This window comes from Geotrypetes seraphini, chromosome 1, assembly GCF_902459505.1.
Source record: "Geotrypetes seraphini chromosome 1, aGeoSer1.1, whole genome shotgun sequence".
NCBI classification, from domain to species: Eukaryota; Metazoa; Chordata; class Amphibia; order Gymnophiona; family Dermophiidae; genus Geotrypetes; species Geotrypetes seraphini.
Window position 1 is genome coordinate 248,235,082 of NC_047084.1, and position 20,745 is coordinate 248,255,826.

Genomic DNA, 20,745 nt, shown 5'->3' on the forward strand with positions numbered 1-20,745 from the left:
AGTGGAGAGGAGAGCATGTAGAATATTTCATAGAAATTCCTAACTTTACAGATAGGAGCACCATCTATGTAACTGATATCTAAATGAATTAAAGTAATATGTAAAAAGGAATAGAATGACATCCAGTACTGAAGAGGCCTGGTTTGGCGCATACTATGCAGAAGCGTTAGCAGGGCGTGACAGAGATCTCCCTAGTTCTGATCTATACATGCAAACATATTTAAAACTTTGAAAAAGTTAGGATAATTAACAAAAGACCAGGAAATCGATGTGTAGCCTAGGAAAATGGGAATTTCATATTTATGTGAATTGTTTGGTGAAGCAAGACCAAAAGGGAAATCAGGATACATTTCTAGAGGTATGAAACTGCCTCCGCGTTTCTTTCTCTCGCTCTCTGTCTGTCTTTGTTCAGGGTTTCCCCGCCTTGAGCTTCATGGGAAAATTGACAACAGATGTGCTTAGGCCAGTTAGGAAGAGCATATTAGATTATGTATCCCAAAATGGGAGTATAACATGCATTAAATATGAATGTAATATATTGTGTTGTGGATGAAAGGGGCCCCGAACAAATGAACGATATATGAATGATGTGTGAAGGTATACTAAACATGAGAGTGGGTTTTGAAAAACATATTTTATATATTTGCAACCTAAAGAAACTTAAAGGGAGTCTGGGAGGCAACATTTGGGGTTTCTGAGTTTGTGTGAAATTTGAAACTGTCAGTTCTTGTAAAGAACAGAGCAGGAGGGGGAACAGCCCCTCCTCCTCCTTTTCTGTGCTGACAGGGAGGGACATGAACTTTTCAACACTTTGAAATGCAGGCTCTCTTGAAACAGATATAAGCAGGTTTAGATTTAAAGGTTTCTTTGTTTTGAGTTTGAAAAACATGTAAAGGAAGTTCTTTGTCCAAATTTAAGGACAGCCTCTGTTAATGGATTGGTTGACAAGTAATGATGTCATGCAGGACAAAAGGTACATATTGAAGAGCAACAAATTATCGAGTTGAGATCTTTGTCAGAAAGGCCAGCATTTTGGCGTCTGTAAAGATTTCCCAGATGATGCAAAACTAACCTTTTGAGGTCCATTATGACAATTAATAAACAAAATAATTATTTTAATAAAATTTGCGTCATGTGTTATTTTCCATGTACTTTTTGCACACCTAGAGCAAAAAGCTAGCAGCTTAATTAGCAACTGCTGCTTAAAGCGTGTGCTTGTGTACCCATGCTCAGTACCCAGTGGTGTGAAGGGATCCACATCCTCGCATGCAAAAATCCCACCCGAGCAAGGGGTGTGTGTGTACAGGCCTGGCATTATTGCTGTTTTTTGAGGGCTGCAGTAGAGCGGAATTTGGATGCCTGGAGGCACCTGGTGCTCCTGAACCTCTCTCTCAGACCTTGGAATGGTTTTTGGGAAGCCAACGCTCCTTAGTACTGTTGAAAATGCTTTGAGCCATGAAAATTTCCCCAAATGAACCTTCTTGGGGCACGCTGTCTGCTGTCCAGTAAGGACTTTGTCTTATGATCTGCCACACTGGCCATCAGATTGTCAAGACCCTTGCCAAAAAGTAATTACCTTTTAAAGAGGAGTTTGCTCAAAGATGAAATTGAGGCTGAATCTCCTGCCCATTGCCTGATCTAGAGCGTTCTGCAGGTGGAGATAGCATATGTCAAGACCTTACTCAAGACCCTAAAAAGGTCAAGCACATCCGTTACATAATCAACACCCGCCAGAGGGAACTGTTGCCTGGGTCTTCCACCCAGCTGAACTTTGAATGGTATGCTTGGGCAACAAATGCTGCCGCTTTTAGGCCTAGCGCCGCAGCCTCAAATTATCAAATAAACTAAAATACTATTATCTTTTAAGGAACAATATTGGATCTACACACTTAATACAGTGACTCCCTTCAATCTCAATTTGGAGATTGAATGGGTATCCCTTGGAAATCACCATAGAAACATGATGGCAGATAAAGGTCAAATGGCCCATCCAGTCTATCCATCCGCAGTAACCATTCTCTCTTTCTCTCTCAGAGAGATCCTACAAGCCTATCCCATGTCTTTTTGAATTCAGACAGTCTCTGTCTCCTCTGACTAGGGAAGCAGGAGAGCAGCAGGGAGAGGACCAGCGAAGTCGGGCAGAGCCAAGGCAGAGTCGGGCGGAGGCGGGCAAAGCCAAGGCAGAGTCGGACGGAGGCGGGCAGGCAGGCGATCAAGCGGGGGTAGCGGTGAGAGTAAGCTCCGCCCACCCCACCGCGTCAGAGGCAGCGTCAGCGCCCGGGCTCCCCCTTAAAAGGGGCGAGCCGAGCGCGACTGCTCTCTGACTAGGGAAGCAGGAGAGCAACAGGGAGAGGACCAGCGAAGTCGGGCAGAGCCAAGGCAGAGTCGGGCGGAGGCGGGCAGGCAGGCGATCCAGCGGGGGTAGCGGCGAGAGTAAGCTCCGCCCACTCCACCATGTCAGAGGCAGCGTCAGCGCCCGGGCTCCCCCTTAAAAGGGGCGAGCCGAGCGCGACTGCTCTCTGACTAGGGAAGCAGGAGAGCAGCAGGGAGAGGACCAGCGAAGTCGGGCAGAGCCAAGGCAGAGTCGGGCGGAGGCGGGCAAAGCCAAGGCAGAGTCGGACGGAGGCGGGCAGGCAAGCGATCCAGCGGGGGTAGCGGCAAGAGTAAGCTCCGCCCACCCCACCGCATCAGAGGCAGCGTCAGCGCCCGGGCTCCTCCTTAAAAGGGGCGAGCCGAGCGCGACTGCTCTCTGATTAGGGAAGCAGGAGAGCAACAGGGATAGGAACAGCGAAGTCGGGCAGAGCCAAGGCAGAGTCGGGCGGAGGCGGGCAAAGCCAAGGCAGAGTCGGACGGAGGCGGGCAGGCAGGCGATCCAGCGGGGGTAGCAGCGAGAGTAAGCTCCGCCCACCCCACCGCGTCAGAGGCAGCGTCAGCGCCCGGGCTCCCCCTTAAAAGGGGCGAGCCGAGCGCGACTGCTCTCTGACTAGGGAAGCAGGAGAGCAGCAGGGAGAGGACCAGCGAAGTCAGGCAGAGCCAAGGCAGAGGCGGGCAAAGCCAAGGCAGAGTCGGACGGAGGCGGGCAGGCAGGCGATCCAGCTGGGGTAGCGGCGAGAGTAAGCTCTGCCCACCCCACCGCGTCAGAGGCAGCGTCAGCGCCCGGGCTCCCCCTTAAAAAGGGGCGAGCCAACGGCGCGCGGCAAAGGCGCTCGCCTTAGCGAGAGCGCCTTTACGAAGGAGCCTTGCGAGGGAGACAGAAACACCAAGTAATCACCTTCTTTTCTCTTTTCTCTCTGCAGGAGCACACCAGCACTTTACGAGAGCGATGGAGGACCCAGGATCCCAGAGGTACTTTCCGGTATACTGCACAGAGTGCAATATGTACGACTACTTCCCTTCGGGAAGGCGGGAGTACATATGCAGTCGGTGTCAGGAACTGGAAAGCCTGAGGATGGAGGTCGACAGATTGAGGGTCAGGGTCCAGGAACTGGAGGGACTGCGCACCACAGAGGAGACGAGCTGGTCAACCCAGAACACAGACGGAACAGGCCTCATTGTGGACCAGGTGAGGGACCTCGAGAGATTCATCGAGGAGGCCTATAGGAAGGTGGAGGAACGGGACCAGCAGCTGCACAGACGGATGGCGGCAGACGAGACCCAGGATCCACAAGGCGACACCGGGGAAGGACCTAGAGGAGGAACCACGCAAGAGGAGGAGAGCGCGACTCACCAGGACCCCGAGGGAGAGACACCACACTACACCGAGGACATGGACCTGAGGCAGAGGAGGTTGCTGAGGAAAGGGAAGTCTGCTATTGTGGTGGGAGACTCGATCTTGAGAGAGGTAGACAGTCACGTAGCTGGAGGAAGGGAGGACCGGCTAGTGACGTGTCTCCCAGGGGCCAAGACACGAGACATCACTGATAGGATCGAGAGGATCCTGGACGGAGCAGAGACAGAGGAGACTGCGGTAATTATCCACGTCGCAACAAATGATGTGGGCCGGAGGAACTTCAGCATGGCCACACTGACTGACCAGTTCAGGGTCCTGGGACGAAAGCTGAAGCGGAGCACACGGAGGATAGCATTCTCGGAGATCCTGCCTGTACCGAGAGCAGATGCAAAGAGGCAGGCAGACCTCCAGGCTGTGAATGCATGGTTGAGAAGATGGTGCCAGGAGGAGGGTTTCCACTTTGTGAGGAACTGGACGTCCTTCTGGGGAAAGAGCAAGCTCTACCGGCGGGACGGCCTGCACCTGAGCACAGCGGGAACTAGACTACTGGTAGCCAATGTGAGGAAGGAGATCGAGAGGGCTTTAAACTGAGGAGAGGGGGAAAGCCGACAGCTGATCTGATGTTGACGCTTCGGACAACGGTATCCAGAATAGATGCTGAACGGGCTGACTGCAGGGAGGAAGCAGAGGGACTGGAAGATCTTATGATCAGACAGCGAGGGAAACATCAGGTAAAGGGAGCTTGCTGGGAGAAGACTAAGGAGCATGGAGACACAGGGGGACTGGGTGGCACGAGGGCGAAAGCCGAGGGCAATATAGAGGGCGAGGGGGATCAAACAGAGGCTCAAGGGATGATAGCCCAGGAGGGGGCCGGTAGGGCTAGAAAACCCAGAGGAAAAGCAGGGAAGTGGGGTGGCGGGAATGTGGGGAAGCTGAAAACTAAGAGGGTAAAGGCTGAGGGCAAAGCAGAAGCACAGGGAACGGGAAAACTGCCCGAAATCCAAGGGCAGGTGGCCCAGGTAAATGCAGAGGTGGAAGAAAAACGACGGGACCTACGGGACCTGCGGTGCTTATACGCAAATGCAAGAAGCCTCATGGCCAAGATGGGTGAACTAGAAGTCGTGGCCAAGGGGGAGGACCTGCGGAATTGCGGAAACCTGGTGGACAGAGGAAAATCAATGGGATGTGGCGCTGCCGGGGTACAAGCTCTACAGGAGGGACAGGACCCACAAGAAGGGGGGAGGCATAGCACTATATATAAAGGACTCTATCCACTCGGTCGGGATGGATATGGCAACGAAGGCAGAGGGGCTGGAATCGCTATGGGTCAAATTACCGGGAAACAAGGGTGAGGAAATAAAACTGGGGCTGTACTATCGACCACCTGGTACGCCAGAAGGAGTCGGACACGACATGGAAGCGGAATGCAGGACTGGAAGTGTAACAGTGATGGGGGACTTCAACTACCCAGGAATAAACTGGAGTACGGGTCACTCCAACTGCACTAGGGAAACAGGATTTGTAGAAGCTGTGAAGGACTGCTTCATGGAGTAACTAGTCAAAGAACCGACGCGAGGGGGTGCTACTCTTGACCTCATCCTAAATGGATTAGGGGGGCCTGCAAGAGGGGTAGAAGTGGAAGGACCACTAGGCAACAGTGATCACAACACGATCAGATTCACATTAGAAAGAGAGACACCCATAGTAAGGAGGACCGCAACAACTGCGCTAAACTTCAAGAAAGGGAACTATGTTGCTATGAGGGAAATGGTGGGGAGGAAGCTCAGAAACATCTTTAAGATGGAGACTGTGGGAAGCGCCTGGACCCTATTCAGGGACACCCTGCAGGAAGCACAGAGAATGTACATCCCCAGTTTCAGGAAAGGCTGCAAGAACAAGCGATCAAAGGACCCGGTTTGGATGTCAACAGAAGTAAAGAGGGCAATAAATGACAAAAAAGTATCCTTCCGGAGATGGAAAAAGGACCCAACGGAGGAAAATCACCAGGCGCACAGGAAATGCCAAAAGGAATGCCACCGGGAGGTTAGAAAAGCAAAGGGGGAATATGAAGAGGGGCTGGCCAGGGAGGCGAAAAACTTCAAGGCATTCTTCAGTTACGTTAAGGGAAAGCGACCAGCGAGAGAGGAGGTGGGGCCGTTGGACGATGGGGATAAGAAGGGAGTGATTAAGGAGGATAAAGAGGTAGCTGAGAGGTTGAACACGTTCTTCTCGTCGGTTTTCACGAGCGAAGACACATCTAATATACCGGACTCAGAGGAGCTCATGAGTGGGGAACAGGCTGAGAAATTGGAGCACATAGAGGTAAATAAGGAGGATGTCCTCAAACAGATAGACAGGTTAAAATGCTGCAAATCACCGGGCCTGGACGGGATCCACCCAAGGGTTCTGAAGGAACTAAGACAAGAAATAGCGGGCACAATCCAGCATGTTTGCAACCTATCCTTGAAAACTGGTGAGGTACCAGAGGACTGGAAATTGGCAAATGTCACACCTATCTTCAAGAAGGGATCGAGGGGTGACCCCGGGAACTACAGGCCGGTGAGCCTGACTTCAATTATAGAGAAGATGGTGGAAGCTATGATCAAGGACGGCATTTGCGAGCACATCGAGAGGAATGGCCTACTGAGAACAAGCCAGCACGGATTCTGTAAGGGAAGGTCGTGCCTAACGAACCTTCTGTACTTCTTTGAGGGAATAAGCAGTCGGGTGGACAATGGGGAACCCATAGACATCATCTACCTCAATTTTCAAAAGGCTTTCGACAAGGTGCCACATGAAAGGCTGCTTAGGAAGCTGTGGAACCACGGGGTGGGAGGGGATGTGCACAGATGGATCAAGCACTGGTTGTCGGGTAGACTGCAGAGGGTCGGAGTAAAGGGCCAATATTCTGCCTGGCGGGGAGTCACGAGCGGTGTGCCACAGGGATCGGTGCTGGGGCCGTTACTCTTCAACATATTTATCAATGACCTGGAAAAGGAGGCAAAGTGCGAGGTTATAAAATTTGCAAACGATACCAAACTGTGCGGCAGAGTTAGGTCCAGGGAGGAGTGTGAGGACCTGCAAAGGGACCTGGACAAGCTGGTAGACTGGGCAAACAAATGGCAAATGCGCTTTAACGTGGACAAATGCAAGGTCATGCATATAGGGAAAAAGAACCCGTTGTTCAACTACAAATTGGGGGGGGGGGGGTATTGTTGGGAGACAGCAGACTTGAGAGAGACTTGGGTGTGCTGGTGGATGCATCACTGAAGCCATCTGCACAGTGCGCAGCAGCCTCGAAAAAAGCCAACAGGATGCTGGGCATCATAAAGAGGGGCATAACAGCCAGGACGCGGGAAGTCATCATGCCATTGTATCGAGCGATGGTGCATCCACATCTGGAATACTGCGTTCAGTATTGGTCGCCGCACCTCAAGAAGGACATGGCGGTACTTGAGAGAGTCCAAAGGAGAGCAACGAAACTGGTAAGAGGGCTGGAACACTGCCCATACGCCGAGAGGTTGGATAGGCTGGGGCTCTTCTCTCTGGAAAAAAGGAGGCTCAGGGGAGATATGATAGAGACCTTCAAGATCATGAGGGGCAAAGAGAGGGTGGATAGGGACAGATTCTTCAGACTGAAGGGGACAACAAGTACGAGGGGGCATTCGGAGAAACTGAAGGGAGATAGGTTCAAAACAAATGCAAGGAAGTTTTTTTTCACCCAAAGGGTCGTGGATACTTGGAATGCGCTACCGGAGGAAGTGATCAGGCAGAGTACGGTACAGGGATTGGAAGGATTCCTGAGGGATAAAGGGATCGTGGGATACTGAGGGAGGAGCTGGGATGTAACACAAGTATAGAAATCTAACCAGGTAATAAGTATAGAAACCCAACCAGGTCGTGCATGTGCAAGACCGGAGGGTTAGGACTTCGATAGGAAGACAGGACTTCAATGAGAAACCAAGGTGGCAAGGGAGCCCCTTCTGGTGATTCAGATGGGTCATGACCTGTTTGGGCCGCCGCAGGAGCGGACTGCTGGGCATGATGGACCTATGGTCCGACCCGGCGGAGGCACTGCTTATGTTCTTATGTTCCTATCACTTCTTCCGGGAGACTGTTCCACGCATCTACCTACCAATCTGTAAAAATGTACTGTATTTCCTTTGATTACTCTGGAGCCTATCATCTCTTAGCTTCATCCTATGCCCTCTCATTCCAGAGCTTCCTTTCAACTGAAAAAGATTAAACTTATGCGCATTTATGCTACACAGGTATTTAAACATCTGTATCATATCTCCCCTCTCCTGCCTTTCCTCTAAAGTATACATAGAAATCTTTAAGTCTGTCCCTATACGCCTTATGATGAAGACCACACACCATTTTAGAAGCCTTCCTCCTGACCGACTCTATCCTTTTTATATCTTTTTGAAGATGTGGTCTCCAGAATTGTACACAATATTCTAAATGAAGTCTCACCAGGGTCTTATACAGGAGCATCAATATATCCTTTTTCCTACTGGCCTACCTCTTCTTAGGCACCTTTTGCTGTCACCTTTTCAACCTGTTTGGCCACCTTAAGATCATCGCATACAATCATATGCATGCTCTTCTGTCATGCACAAAAGTTCTTCACCCCCTAAACTGTACCATTCCCTTGGTTTTTTTGCAGCCCAAATGCATGACCTTGCATTTCTTAGCATTAAATTTTAGCTGCCAAATTTCAGACCATTCTTCAAGCTTCAATAGGTCTTTTTCCATGCCATTCACATCATCCAGGGTGTCTACTCTATTGCGGATTTTGATATCATCTGCAAAGAGGCAAATCTTACCTGATAGCCCTCCAGCAATATTGCTTATAAAAATGTTAAAAAGAACAGGCCAAAGAATAGAATCTTGAGGCACACTACTGGTAACACCCCTTTCCTCAGATCGATCGTCATTGACCACTACTCTCTGTCATTTTCCACTTAACCAGTTCCTGACCCAGCCCATCACTTTGGGGCTCATCCCAAGAGCACTCAGTTTAATTATTAGCTGTCTGTGTGGTACACTGTCAAAGGCTTTGCTAAAATCTAAATACACCACATCTAGCACACTCTCTATATCCAATTCTCTGGTCACCCAGTCAAAGAAAGTGATCACATTTGTCTGGCAAGACCTACCTCTAGTGAATCTATGTTGCCTCCGGTCCTGTAATTCACAGGATTGCAGAAACTTCACCATTCTATGTTTTAAAAGCGTTTCCATTAATTTGCTTACCACAAAAGTCAGACTTAATGCCTGTAATTCCCTTCTTCTTCCTTACTTCCTTACTTTTGTATAGAGGGACCACATTTTCCCTTCTCCATTCCTCCGGTACCCGACTCTAGAGAAGCACTGAAAAGTTCAGGCGGCGGAGCCATCAGAACTTCCCTAAGTTCCTTCAGCACCCTCGGATGTACACCGTTTGGCTTTGTATACCGTTCGTTTTGTCTACCTTTAATTTAGCTAGCTCCTCACGAATACATCCCTCTGAAAATCGATCAGGGTCTACCACTCCACCATCCCTATTCGTATTTGTTTTCTATGGTTCCGCAAACCTAAGAGGATTGTGATTGGTTGAAATAGTCAGATGAGGGAAGAAGGTTTAAATAGTATTTTTTTAGACACCACCACCATTTTAGGTCCAGAGCAAAAATTGCAGTTTTAGAGAAGCAGGGAGCTTTTGAAAAAAAGATCACTAAAAATCCAAGATGGCAGCCACTATGAAATTTGCAACAAAATCACAATATTTTTCACACTTAGTAAAGTTATACAAACAGCAATTTTAAGATTTTCCAGGTGAGGAAACACAAGGGGACATGCAGAAACCTTAAAAACCTCACTTTTCAGACCTCCCCCGATTCACCTCACAGGCTGTGACAGCCTGTACTAACTGTGATCTGTTTGTGAATCTGTGCTGCAGCCTGCCTCAGCTCTCTTATAGTAGCTGGATCAGAGAATTACTACCTCATACTGGGAATGCCTCTGCAAATCTGATATTCAGGCTGCCAGTCAGTCTCTATGCCTGATGGCACCTCCACCTCTGCGAACCGACAGCCACGCACTGGGACGGGCGGAGGTGAGAAGATGTAGCCGGCATACTGTGAGACACTGCCAAGCCACCTAAGGGCACCTAACAGCCTGCACTCGATCTCTGCTTAACAGTAGGTGAGACAACTTCAGGGACGGCCCTGAGCTCCAAAGAAAACTAAGCAGGGTGGCTAACAGGTATTCATTGGGATTGGCCTGTCAGCTACAGACATAAGTCTGTGTTCTCATTGCAAGCAAAGCTGAAGAAAATAGAGCACAAAAATCTCAAAAAAAGAAGGAAACACTGAATAAAATAATACAATGTGGAGAGCAGAACGAACACAATGTAAAACGAAAAAACTGTAGGTGGAGCTAAGGAGCTAAGTGAACTACAGAAGAGGCACAGAGAAAAATCCAAACTGGATTCCTTCTGCAGATGGCACATGGCCATGGGGACACTACCCACTTGTCTAGAATATCTCACCTATTGTACTGGAAATAAGTCTTAGTAGATTAGGCCCCAAAGGAGCTGTAGCAGACTCCCAACCTGCTCCTGAGCTGGGAAGAGACAATGGGAAACTGGGGAGAGGAATGAGATTTTTCAAATTCTGGCCCCTAAGTTTTGAGGATGGATCCTAGACTGCAAAAGAATATGTCAAGGCCTGAGTTATGCACAGAAATTCCACATTTCGGCATGCACCAATCCCAGTGCTGGCCGATTTTGGGAAAATTTTTTTGATTCGATTCGGCCTATTGAATTGATTTTTCAATTTGATTCACTTTTCCTATTTTTCAAATGTCCTGATGGATTTATTTTGTAGGCACTTCACCTACCCCATCCCCCTTTGCCCTCTACAGCCCCATGCCAGCGCTGTAGTATAAACAAAGTAAATAAAAAAGACTTTTCCTCTTTCTGTTAGGTCCTAGCTCACATTCGCTGTCTAATATCACCTCTGGCAGAATGCAAATTTCAAATCTGATATATTGTTATCATAAAATAGAAAATAAAATTATTTTTTCTACCTCCTAATGTAGCAGCAGCGATGGCAGTGACCATCTTGCAGAGGCAGTGCAGTGAACAAGCTTCTCGCGCCTGCCTGCCAGAGCTTCCCTCTGCTGCGTCATCACTGATGTCATCAGTGACGCAGCAGAGGGAAAGCCCCAGCAGGACACACCAGGAGAAGTCACCGGCACCACTAATGCTACTTTAGGAGGCCCAGAGGTTTGTCAGGACTCAATGATTTTGTGAGTCTGATTCGTTTAGAAAGTGAATCGATTCGAATTGATTCACAGAGGTGAATATGGCAGCACTAGTATTCTCTAAGAACACTTACATGCATAAAATAGGTTTGTAACTCATGGAAATTTGATGCCTTCAGTTTTGCTATCTGTTCTAGAACTGTCTCCTAAATGCTAAAAATATCTCCAAACTAACATCAGTTTCATCCCTTTTCTTGAGTGCAATGTTCTTAAGCATCAGTTTCACTAAAGTCTAGCTCTCTAATTCACCTTCATCGATGTCGGGTGGAAGACCACCAACAAACACTTTTCGTGAGAACCGTTCTATCCGTTCTCCATTCTGATGGCCTGAATAGCAGTTTGGCGAATTCAAGACACCAACTTGCTCACTATGGCCGTCATCCAGCAAGCTGTCATCTATAGGGAACAGAGAGGAACGACCTTCAAAGAGAAAAGGAAAATTAAGGCATATAAAAATTTCAGAACATGCAACAATCATAAGACAATCTGTAGCAAGTAGACAAGATGTACTTCATCACTTAAAGGACTTTAAAGGCAACTAGAAAATTTAAACTAAAAGGCTATAACTCAGTGTCCCTCAAACTGTGTACCACAGCACAGTAGTGTGCCCTAAAGAGATTTCAGATGTGCAACAAGAGATTCCAGAATTGTACTTGTTTTTAAAAATTCCCTTCAAAAGCATACACTAGAATAGATGATATGTACGTTGCATCCACAAGAGTCTGTCAATATTATGAGTCTCTGCGTGAGTAAGGATAGAACTGCTCAAACAAGCATCATTCTTTCATGTGATTGGTCCTTGAAAACTAACAGCAAATAAGTTTATTTTTATTTTTTATGTAGTAGTTATCCTAACTTTGCAAACTTGGATTTTCAGCTCTGACAAATTAAATTGAAAAAACAGCATGACTGCAGATGGTGGATGATAAAATGCGTGTTTGCTTATTGACTATCAAGCCGCGTTTTCAGTTAATTTGCACTCAAAAAACAAGCACATCCATCGTATTGATTAGCAATTCTATTCTACTTTAGTTTCACCGGTTACAATTACCCATACATAGCTTAAAAAACATTAAGTAAATAACACTCAAATTAAATTTTTTGTTCATTTTGCAATTTTATAATTTCAATTATAATGTGCCATGAAAAACATTTGCTCCGTTTAGTGTGCTGGAGTTAAAAAGGTTTGAGACGTTGCTATAACTAAATGATCAGTTTTTAGAGATTTTATTCATAAGCAAATGCTCCAATGTCTACATTATTTGAGCTACTTATAAAGTTGCTACCTGTTCTAAAATCATGCACTAACAACTGGGGCCACAAGCAGGTTAAGTTGCCAGCTTATTTTGTACAAAACTTGAGAAAAGGGGAACAGATGCTGGAAACAGAGCTACCTGTGTCAGGCAGTAATGCTGACCAATTAAAGATTTAACCTTGACAGTAGTATTTTAGGGGTTCTTTTATCAAGCCACGCTAGCGGGGTTAGCGTGTCGGACATTTAATCACGCGCTAACCCCTGCGGCAAACCAAAAAACTAATGCCTCTTCAATGGAGGCGTTAGCAACTAGCACGGCAGGCGGTTTAACGCACGGTATTCCATGTGTTAAACCCCTACCGCGCCTTGATAAAAGGACCCCTTAAATTTTCTCCAGTTGGTGGCAACCAGGCACCACCTATTTGCTATAAGACAAAGTTACAGAAATTATTCCTCCATTTTATACAGGTGCCTCCCTCTATGTACACAGTTTATATCTATTATAATTTTAGCTGTTGATGGACTTCAAATTGAAGCTTAATTCAGACAAAACAAAATTCTTTTTTGCTTCTCCAAGTAATCCCCTTTTACAAAAGCGCAGAAGAGGTTTTTAGTGCCGGCTGGCGAGCTGAATGCTCTATGCTGCTCCAACACTCATAGGAGCTCCAAGACGTCAGGGCAGTGCAGAGCATTCAGCGTGCTGACCAGCACTAAAAACCTCTTCTGCACTTTTGTAAAGGGGGGTGGGGGTTAGTTGAAGAAGCAAAAAAGGAATATTGTAAATTGGGGGTAAATATAATGAAGAGAACGGCCTACTATAATAAACAGCCACGAATATCCGATTTCCAAAACCATAAAAATTCTGGGTGTCACACTCGACACGCACTTGACCATTGCTGACCACACAAACTTAACAGTGAAGAAATGCTTTTATACATTATGGAAGCTAAGGACTATTAAAAAATACTCTGACACAACATCCTTCAGGTTACTGGTGCAATCGCTGATCCTATCCACCCTGGACTACTGCAACATAGTCTACCTGGGTATCCCACAAAAAACAATAAAAAAAACCTGAGATTAGTACAAAACACTGCAGTTCGCTTAATCTTCGGACTGAGAAAACAAGACCACGTTAGCCCATGTTACAAAAAACTGCACTGGCTACCAATGGAAGCGCGAATACAGTTCAAATTTGCACGCATCTGCTTCAAACAAATCTGGGGCCTAGCACCTTCCTACCTGCAAACACACTTTACTCTACACAACCCCACACGAACAACCAGAACAAAAACATCTTCGCCTCTCCTAAAATTACTGGCTGCAAATACAAATCCTACCTTGACAGAACCTTCATGTTCCAAGCTAACAGACAACAATCCTGGCTGGGAAACTACATAAATAAAACCAGACAGACCTACAACGCATTCCGAAAATCTATCAAAACCACTCTGTTTGACAAATTCATCACCTAAACAGACCAATCCGCGCTCACTACGCTTTTTCCCCCTACAAACCCGAAGCAATCTTCAGGCAATTCCTACCCCTCTCACTTTCCCTCCCCCTTTCAACCCCTCTTACATTCCATCCCCTACAACCCTTTTCTTCTGTAACATTTCCCTCATGCATTTGTAATTCGCTGAATGTCCAGCCTTCTTTCGATGTGAACCGCCTAGAAGTCATTTGACTATGGCAGTATAGAAAAATAAAGTTATTATTAATTATTATAATTTTAGAAGTATACTTGGATAAGAATTAATCTATAAGCTCTCATGATGATGCTTTGGTTTGAAAAAGTTGTTTTATGCTCTGGAAATTGCAAGCAATTAGATCTTATTTTGACATCACTCCATTCAGGCTATTGGTGCAGTCTTTAGTTCTAAGCATTTTAGATTACTGTAACATAGTTCATCTGGCAGACTATCACAGAATCTATGCAGATTATATATATATATATAAAACACTGATGTTCGTTTAATTTTTAACCTGAAGACAGATCATGTGACACCTTATTACACTGGCTAGCGTATTTAAAAAATTTGGATGTATCGTATATACTCGCATATAAGTTGAACCGAATATAAGTCGAGACCCCCATTCAGGAAGTCACACCTGCTCAGTACTTCTCAGCGGCTGAAGCCGGAACTCGCAGCAGCGATTGACTGGGTTGGCAGCGGGGCAGGAGCGCACTACACTCCTGGACTACCAGAGATTCCAGTGGCAGAGGAGGTAAGATGGACAAGGCAGGGAGGGGGAACAGGGTGCAGAGCCTGGCGGCCTGACGGAGGTCTGCAATAAGTCTGGGAGGGGGGCAGGTATGCACTGGATATTGGTCTGAATATAAACCAGGACCCCCATTTTTGGGCCCAAAAATCCCAGTTTATAGGTCGAGTATAAACAGTACTTGAATATAAGTTGACCCAAATATAAACTGAGGTAACATTTTCCCCCCAAAAGAGGGAAAAAAGGCTGACTCGAATATAAATCGGGAAGGAGTGTGTGTGTGAGTTCATATTTAAGTGCCCTGTCCTGCAGCCAGCAGCCCCCCTCCCTCCCTGTCCTGCCAGGCTCTGCACTCTGTCCCTCCCTTCTTCCTTGGTTCTGTATCCTGTTTCCCCTTCCTCTCTGCCAGGCTCTGCACCCTGCCCCCCTCATTCCCCTGTTCCCTCACCTTTCTTCCCTCCCGATGCCTTGTAGGTCTCCACCGGGCCTGCTGTAAGACCTGGTGGGCCAAGACAGGAGGGATCCCTCCCACCTTCTATTTCAGCTGACTGTTAAAACTTCTACCTCCCTCCCGCCTCCCCAGCAGTACATTTAAAATCCACAGTGGTCCAACGGTATATCGGACCTTCCTGCACTCCTGCCTTGTGAAGAGCTGCTAGTGTTTGGCTGCTGCGGGAAGATTGCTCTTGCTCATCGTTGGACCACAAGGGATTTTAAAGGTATGCCAGGGAGGTGGGAAGGAGGTAAAAGTTTTAACAGACAGCTGGGACAGTTTTAACAGTTGGTGGGATCCCATCTGTCCCAGCTCACTGCTGGACCGCCAGGCCTTATGGCAAGCATGGTGGAGGCCTGCCACAGCTCCGGGAGGTGCGGATGGGCGCTGACCCAAATAAAAGCCGAGACCCCCTTTTTGAGCCATTTTTTAGCCCCCAAATCTCTGCTTATATTTAAGTTTATATGATATATATTACAAAGTCTCATGTGGTCTTGCACCAAGTTATCTAGTGGATCAGTTCTTATTTGCCAGTCCTAGACATTCGCTGCATATCCCTGCATTGTTTGCCTTTCCACCTGCAAGGAGCTGTGTATATAAAAATATTTTCAACGTTTACTATTATTTCAAGCTGCTAGCTGGGATACTAAATTTCATTGATTACAGGCTGGCTCTATTTCCTATTCACATTTTAGTAAACTATTGAAAACTTATTTGTTTGCAAAATTTTTGGAAGACTGATTTTTATACTTCACTGTGACTATACAGTTCTATCTGTTAAACTGCATAGAATTGTAAGGTTTTGCGGTATATAAAATGGGATTTTATGTTATATCATATATTGTAACACCTTTACTGGAGCTCATGTATTATAACAACTTTGCTGAAGCTCATGCAAACCGCTCAGAATTGACTCCCCAGTCATTAGTAGCTTCCAATAAACAATTATGTTACCTGCAGAAAGCACAAACCCCATCATCTTAATAAGGGAAATATAAATGTGTGAAAGAGATACTTCCTCAAAAATAGAGGATCATAGTAGGACGTCTAAAATGTGTTGGCAGTAAAGCCCAACATCATCTTTTGTTATAGCTATCCCTGTCTATTGACCAATTACAGTCAAAAATATATTTTTGTTAATTCTCAGTTATGCCTTTGATAGGAGAGGCTCATCAGACTCTGATCTGGAGAATGCACACAAAACATAACCAAATGTGATTAAATAACCGCCTTTCCCCAACAACAAATAAATAAAATAAAAAAATCACATGTACAAACAACAAACTAAACTGCACACAGAACAGCTGAATAACCAAAGATCCGAAACCTACACTGTAGCATCTTGGTCACCAAGTTTATGGAGTACAGATCATATATAAAATCTACATACCACATGACCAAAAACTTATAAATTTAATCAAGTGCAATTTATTTATGAAAGACATCAGTTAACCTCCTTCTACAAAACTATATATCTGAAGCACAGCATAAATTTTATAGATATCAATATATCTATACAAAATTTATGCTGCTAAAGTGGTTTGTACCTCTCTTTAATCCCTGCCCTCTTGACTGCAGCTCCCAATTATGCAGCCATGTTTTACTGAGTTAGAGATGTCTTCCCCTTTGCAAAAATGATCAGCAGCTAATTTCTTAGTCTGTCAAATATAAATAATTTTTAGCCTTCAATTTCCTAAGTTGAATTTATAACAGTTATATACTGAACAGTTTTGAAATCCCAAAGCATTTAACCCTATGCTCTGATAAGTGAAGATAATTTGACGGAGTTGTTTTCCCACTGTGAGACCAAAAATTGGTTCAGAACGATTCAGTGAGACAAAAGCAACTAGAAAAGGACTTTAAGCAGCTGTGTTAAACTAGACTAGTGATAGGCAATTCCAGTCCTCGAGAGCTGAAGCCAGGTCAGGTTTTCAGGATATCCACAATAAATATGCATGAGATAGATTTGCATCTCAAGGAGGCAGTGCATGCAAAGCCATCTCATACATATTCATTGTGGATATCCTGAAAGCCTGACCTGGCTCCGGCTCTCGAGGACCGGAATTGCCTACCTCTGAACTAGACTGTTGACAATATAGTTCTACCAGGTTTTTGGCTCAGTTGCTTCCTTTTTATTAAGCCTTTCTTTTTACACTGTAAATTCCTTTTCTTTATTTTGCATCTTTTACAATGACCACACTCATGTCTGAAAGTCTCATCCTTTCTTCGGTAGTTGATGCAATACATTTGCTTTATGCTACTAATACACTTATGGGGCTTTCAAATGGACTAGCTCAGCTGCAGCTCAGTTTAGCTGTATTCACAAAAATTAGAGAAGATTGTTCACTGTTTTGTATTGGCTGCTTTATCAATAAAAATTATTTAAAAAAAAGAAAAAGAAAAGATTAAACAGAAGTTTTATAAAACATTTAAATTTAAACTTCCTCACACATTACATAACCAGAGGGACAAAAGGTTTTAATTCATCTGAAACTTAAAACCACTGTATATAGTCTTAAAAACTGCACATGCTTTAGTTTTACAAACATTATTACCGAGATTAGTCAAAATGGTGGAAAATACAGGTAGATATACTGTAGGTATAAAGGTCTGCTTGTTATCACTTCAGTAGCACTGCTGACTGCCACTCTCAGGTCAGACCTTTTGCTATTCTGATTAAAAGATATGTATGTTGTTCTTTGTGCTATGCACCTTCTGCTGCATATATGTACTGAGACACTTAGGAGATATAACAAGGCACAATCAAACTACCTTTCGTATATAAGAGAGTAAGCTAGAGATTAACACAGGGACAAATTGTCCCTATCCCCTCAGAATCTTTCTCCATCCATGTCCCATCCCTGTTGAGTTCTGTCCCTGCAAGCTCTGAGATGAGAGCTTGCAGGGATGGGGCAGGGACAGGAACAGAACTCGTGGATGGGGATGGAGACAGATCCTGTGGGGCCAGGGACAATTTGTCCCCGTGTCAACTATCCAGAAGCAGAAAATTACATTTCCTGTGCTTCATAAAGCTGGAGGTATGGAATCTGTGATCTTCAGAAATATTTTATCAAGTTACCTTTTGATTTCAGAGATTAATATGCTTAAAATATAGATTATATCAGCCTTCTTAACAGTTAACACCCTGTTTCTCCTCCTGGGATTCTCAATATCAACCTTACCCTAGTAAGCAGACTGTTCCCAAAATTTTCTCCTCTTCTTAAGAGCAAAATTAACTTCTCACTGAGCACTCAGGCTGACACGCACATCCCACTTCCATTAGCAAATAAAGCACACACTGCAGCAACTGTGACATTTCACTTCTCTGCTTGAATTCTATTTTCCTCAAGACTAGTCGTATGACATTTCACTTGAAAATCACACATAAAAAAATATGACCACCAAATTTGCCTCTGGATATTTTTGAAAGACGCTTTGAAAAAGGCTGCTAGAGTCAAAATGTTCACATCTATTTTTAGTACCAGTAGATCTATAAATAATGTCTGGAGAAAGTCTGAAAAATGCTGGAAAAATAGAATATCTGAGCCAGTCTGTAAATACTTGCATCATAAGGGAGAATTAAATCAATCTATATTATGATGAATCTCAAAAGTGTGAATCGTCATCTACAATTTAAGCCACTTTAAGTCACAAAAGAACTCAAAAGGAAGAACATATCAAAATGGAAGATTAGGTTACCTCAATAATCTTTTTGGGTAGATGTGTCTAGGAGTCCTGACTATAGGTACAATCCCCTTTCTTGTGAGTTGTGTTGCAGAAGGATGAAATTTACATTCTTCAATTCCGCCTCCTTCTCTCCCTTCAGTTTGTATCAAAGCAATCGATCATCTCTACAACATAAGAAAAAGGAAGGAGTACAGGGAACATCCCTGATAATACATTTCTGTTCTGCTCTAAAACAAAATTGAACCAAGTTAATCAAGTGGGAACGGACAATGAATACTCCACTTTAGAACACTGATATAAAACCAACTTGTTTATTTCACTGAAAAGCTATGGAAGCTTTTTTTTTGAAAATGCTTCCATAGCTTTTCAGTGATTTTGGTTACTCTGGCATGTTAGTTGGACCGAGCTTTGTTTTATCCCAGACCTGTCATCTGTGAACATATATGCCACAGGTTTGGTTCCATTTTTAGTGCCCCCTGATGCAGGCGTTCTTCAGACGCTGAAACACAGTGCTATGTCAGGTCCACAGCTTCTGCTTGTGTCCTTTTATGAAATAAACAAGTTGGTTTTATATCAGTGTTTTTCAGTGGAGTGTTCATTGTCCATTCCCACTCCTTTTGTACTGTTTTATACCCGTGGGTTCTCTGTCCTGTTGGACTTTTTGGTGTTTACCAAGTTAATCAACACATAACAAACCCAGGTGGAACAAACAACCCCCAATGTCAAAGTGCAACCAGCACTAACACTTATGGAGCTCTGTGAGATTCACTTTTATTATTATTATTATTACATTCAGAATTTTACTCTTCATATCAGAATGGTAGGAGAATACCTCCAGCTATGGCTTGCACTCTGTCCAAGGCAGTAGGCAGGCAAATTCTAACTCACAGAGCAAGGAATCTGGATTCCTAGACAGATCTACTAGAAAGAAGATAATCAAGGTAAGAACCAAATCTTCTGTTCTGGCGCAATTTGTCTAGGAGTTTTGACTATAGGTGATGTACCTAAGTAGACTCCTGAGTATAGGGTGGGACAGATGAGCCTGCACTTAAAACTGAGGACCCAAAGGTGGTATCTCCTCTTGTGCTTTCACATCCACTTTGGAAAGCCACCTTGCTTTAATGTAAGGACAGTGGACCACATAGCTGTCCTAAAATCTCTTCCTGAAGGACAGCTTGAGACTCCTCCCATGAAGAAGCCATACCTCCAGAGGAATATGTTCTCAAGGAAAACAACAGCTGTTTCCCACAGCCAATGTACGCTGATGAAATCACCATACGAACCCATCTGGAAATGGATGCCTTAAATGCTGGCTTGCCCAGCTTAGCAGAATTGGTTAGGATGAACAGATCTGAAAGTTAAAAGTCACTGGTCACTTTGAGATAATGGAGAAGAACTCTCCTCTGTACATCCAGCCATTCTAGCACTTTATCCTTCTTGGAATCAGTGGCATGGAATGTGGGTAATTACACTTCCTGATTGACATGGAAGGCCGACACCAATTTTGGTAAAAATGATAGAACTATGCACAGGGAGACTCCTGCTTCTGTAAACGGCTCTCTGCAAGAAAGTGCCTGCAGCTCAGTCTCTCCTAGCAGAGATGATGGACCCCAGGAATACGGTTCAAAAAGAACCTTGCTAAGCCCCTGCAAGATGATATTAAGATTCCATGCTGGAAAGGGCAGTCTCACTGGCAGGCACAGACTGATTCTCCAGGCCAGTCTGCAGGAATGTCAGCACAACCAAAACTGGAGCTCTGAAGGGTTCTACTTTGTCTTTGGCATACCAGTGATGAAATAACTTCCAGGCCTTTGCATAGGCTGTGGCCATCGATGGCTTTGTAGCTCTAATGAGGATAGCTTCGACCACCTCCGAATAACCTTTCTGCACTAAAGCTGCATACTCAAGAGCCATGCCATAAGACCGAAGCATTCTAGACTTTCTATCGGAACTAGACCCTGTGACAAGAAATTTGTGTGCACTGGAACCTGAGACATATGCCCTCTGAAGGTGCACAAGATCCGCATACCATAGCCTCTGTGGCCA

At 45.0% G+C, this 20,745-nt stretch overlaps 1 protein-coding gene across 6 annotated transcripts in view; it reads right to left on the reverse strand.

Moving 5' to 3' along the window:
* The window catches only part of CPEB2 (cytoplasmic polyadenylation element binding protein 2), a 227,292-nt gene that overhangs the window by 71,490 nt on the left and 135,057 nt on the right, over positions 1 to 20,745 (reverse strand). For all 6 annotated transcript variants that reach the window (XM_033948984.1, XM_033948969.1, XM_033948952.1 and 3 more), the window contains one exon: positions 11,291 to 11,461. In XM_033948984.1, the coding sequence (XP_033804875.1) occupies positions 11,291 to 11,461 (171 nt within the window). The remainder of the gene's footprint in view (positions 1 to 11,290; positions 11,462 to 20,745) is intronic.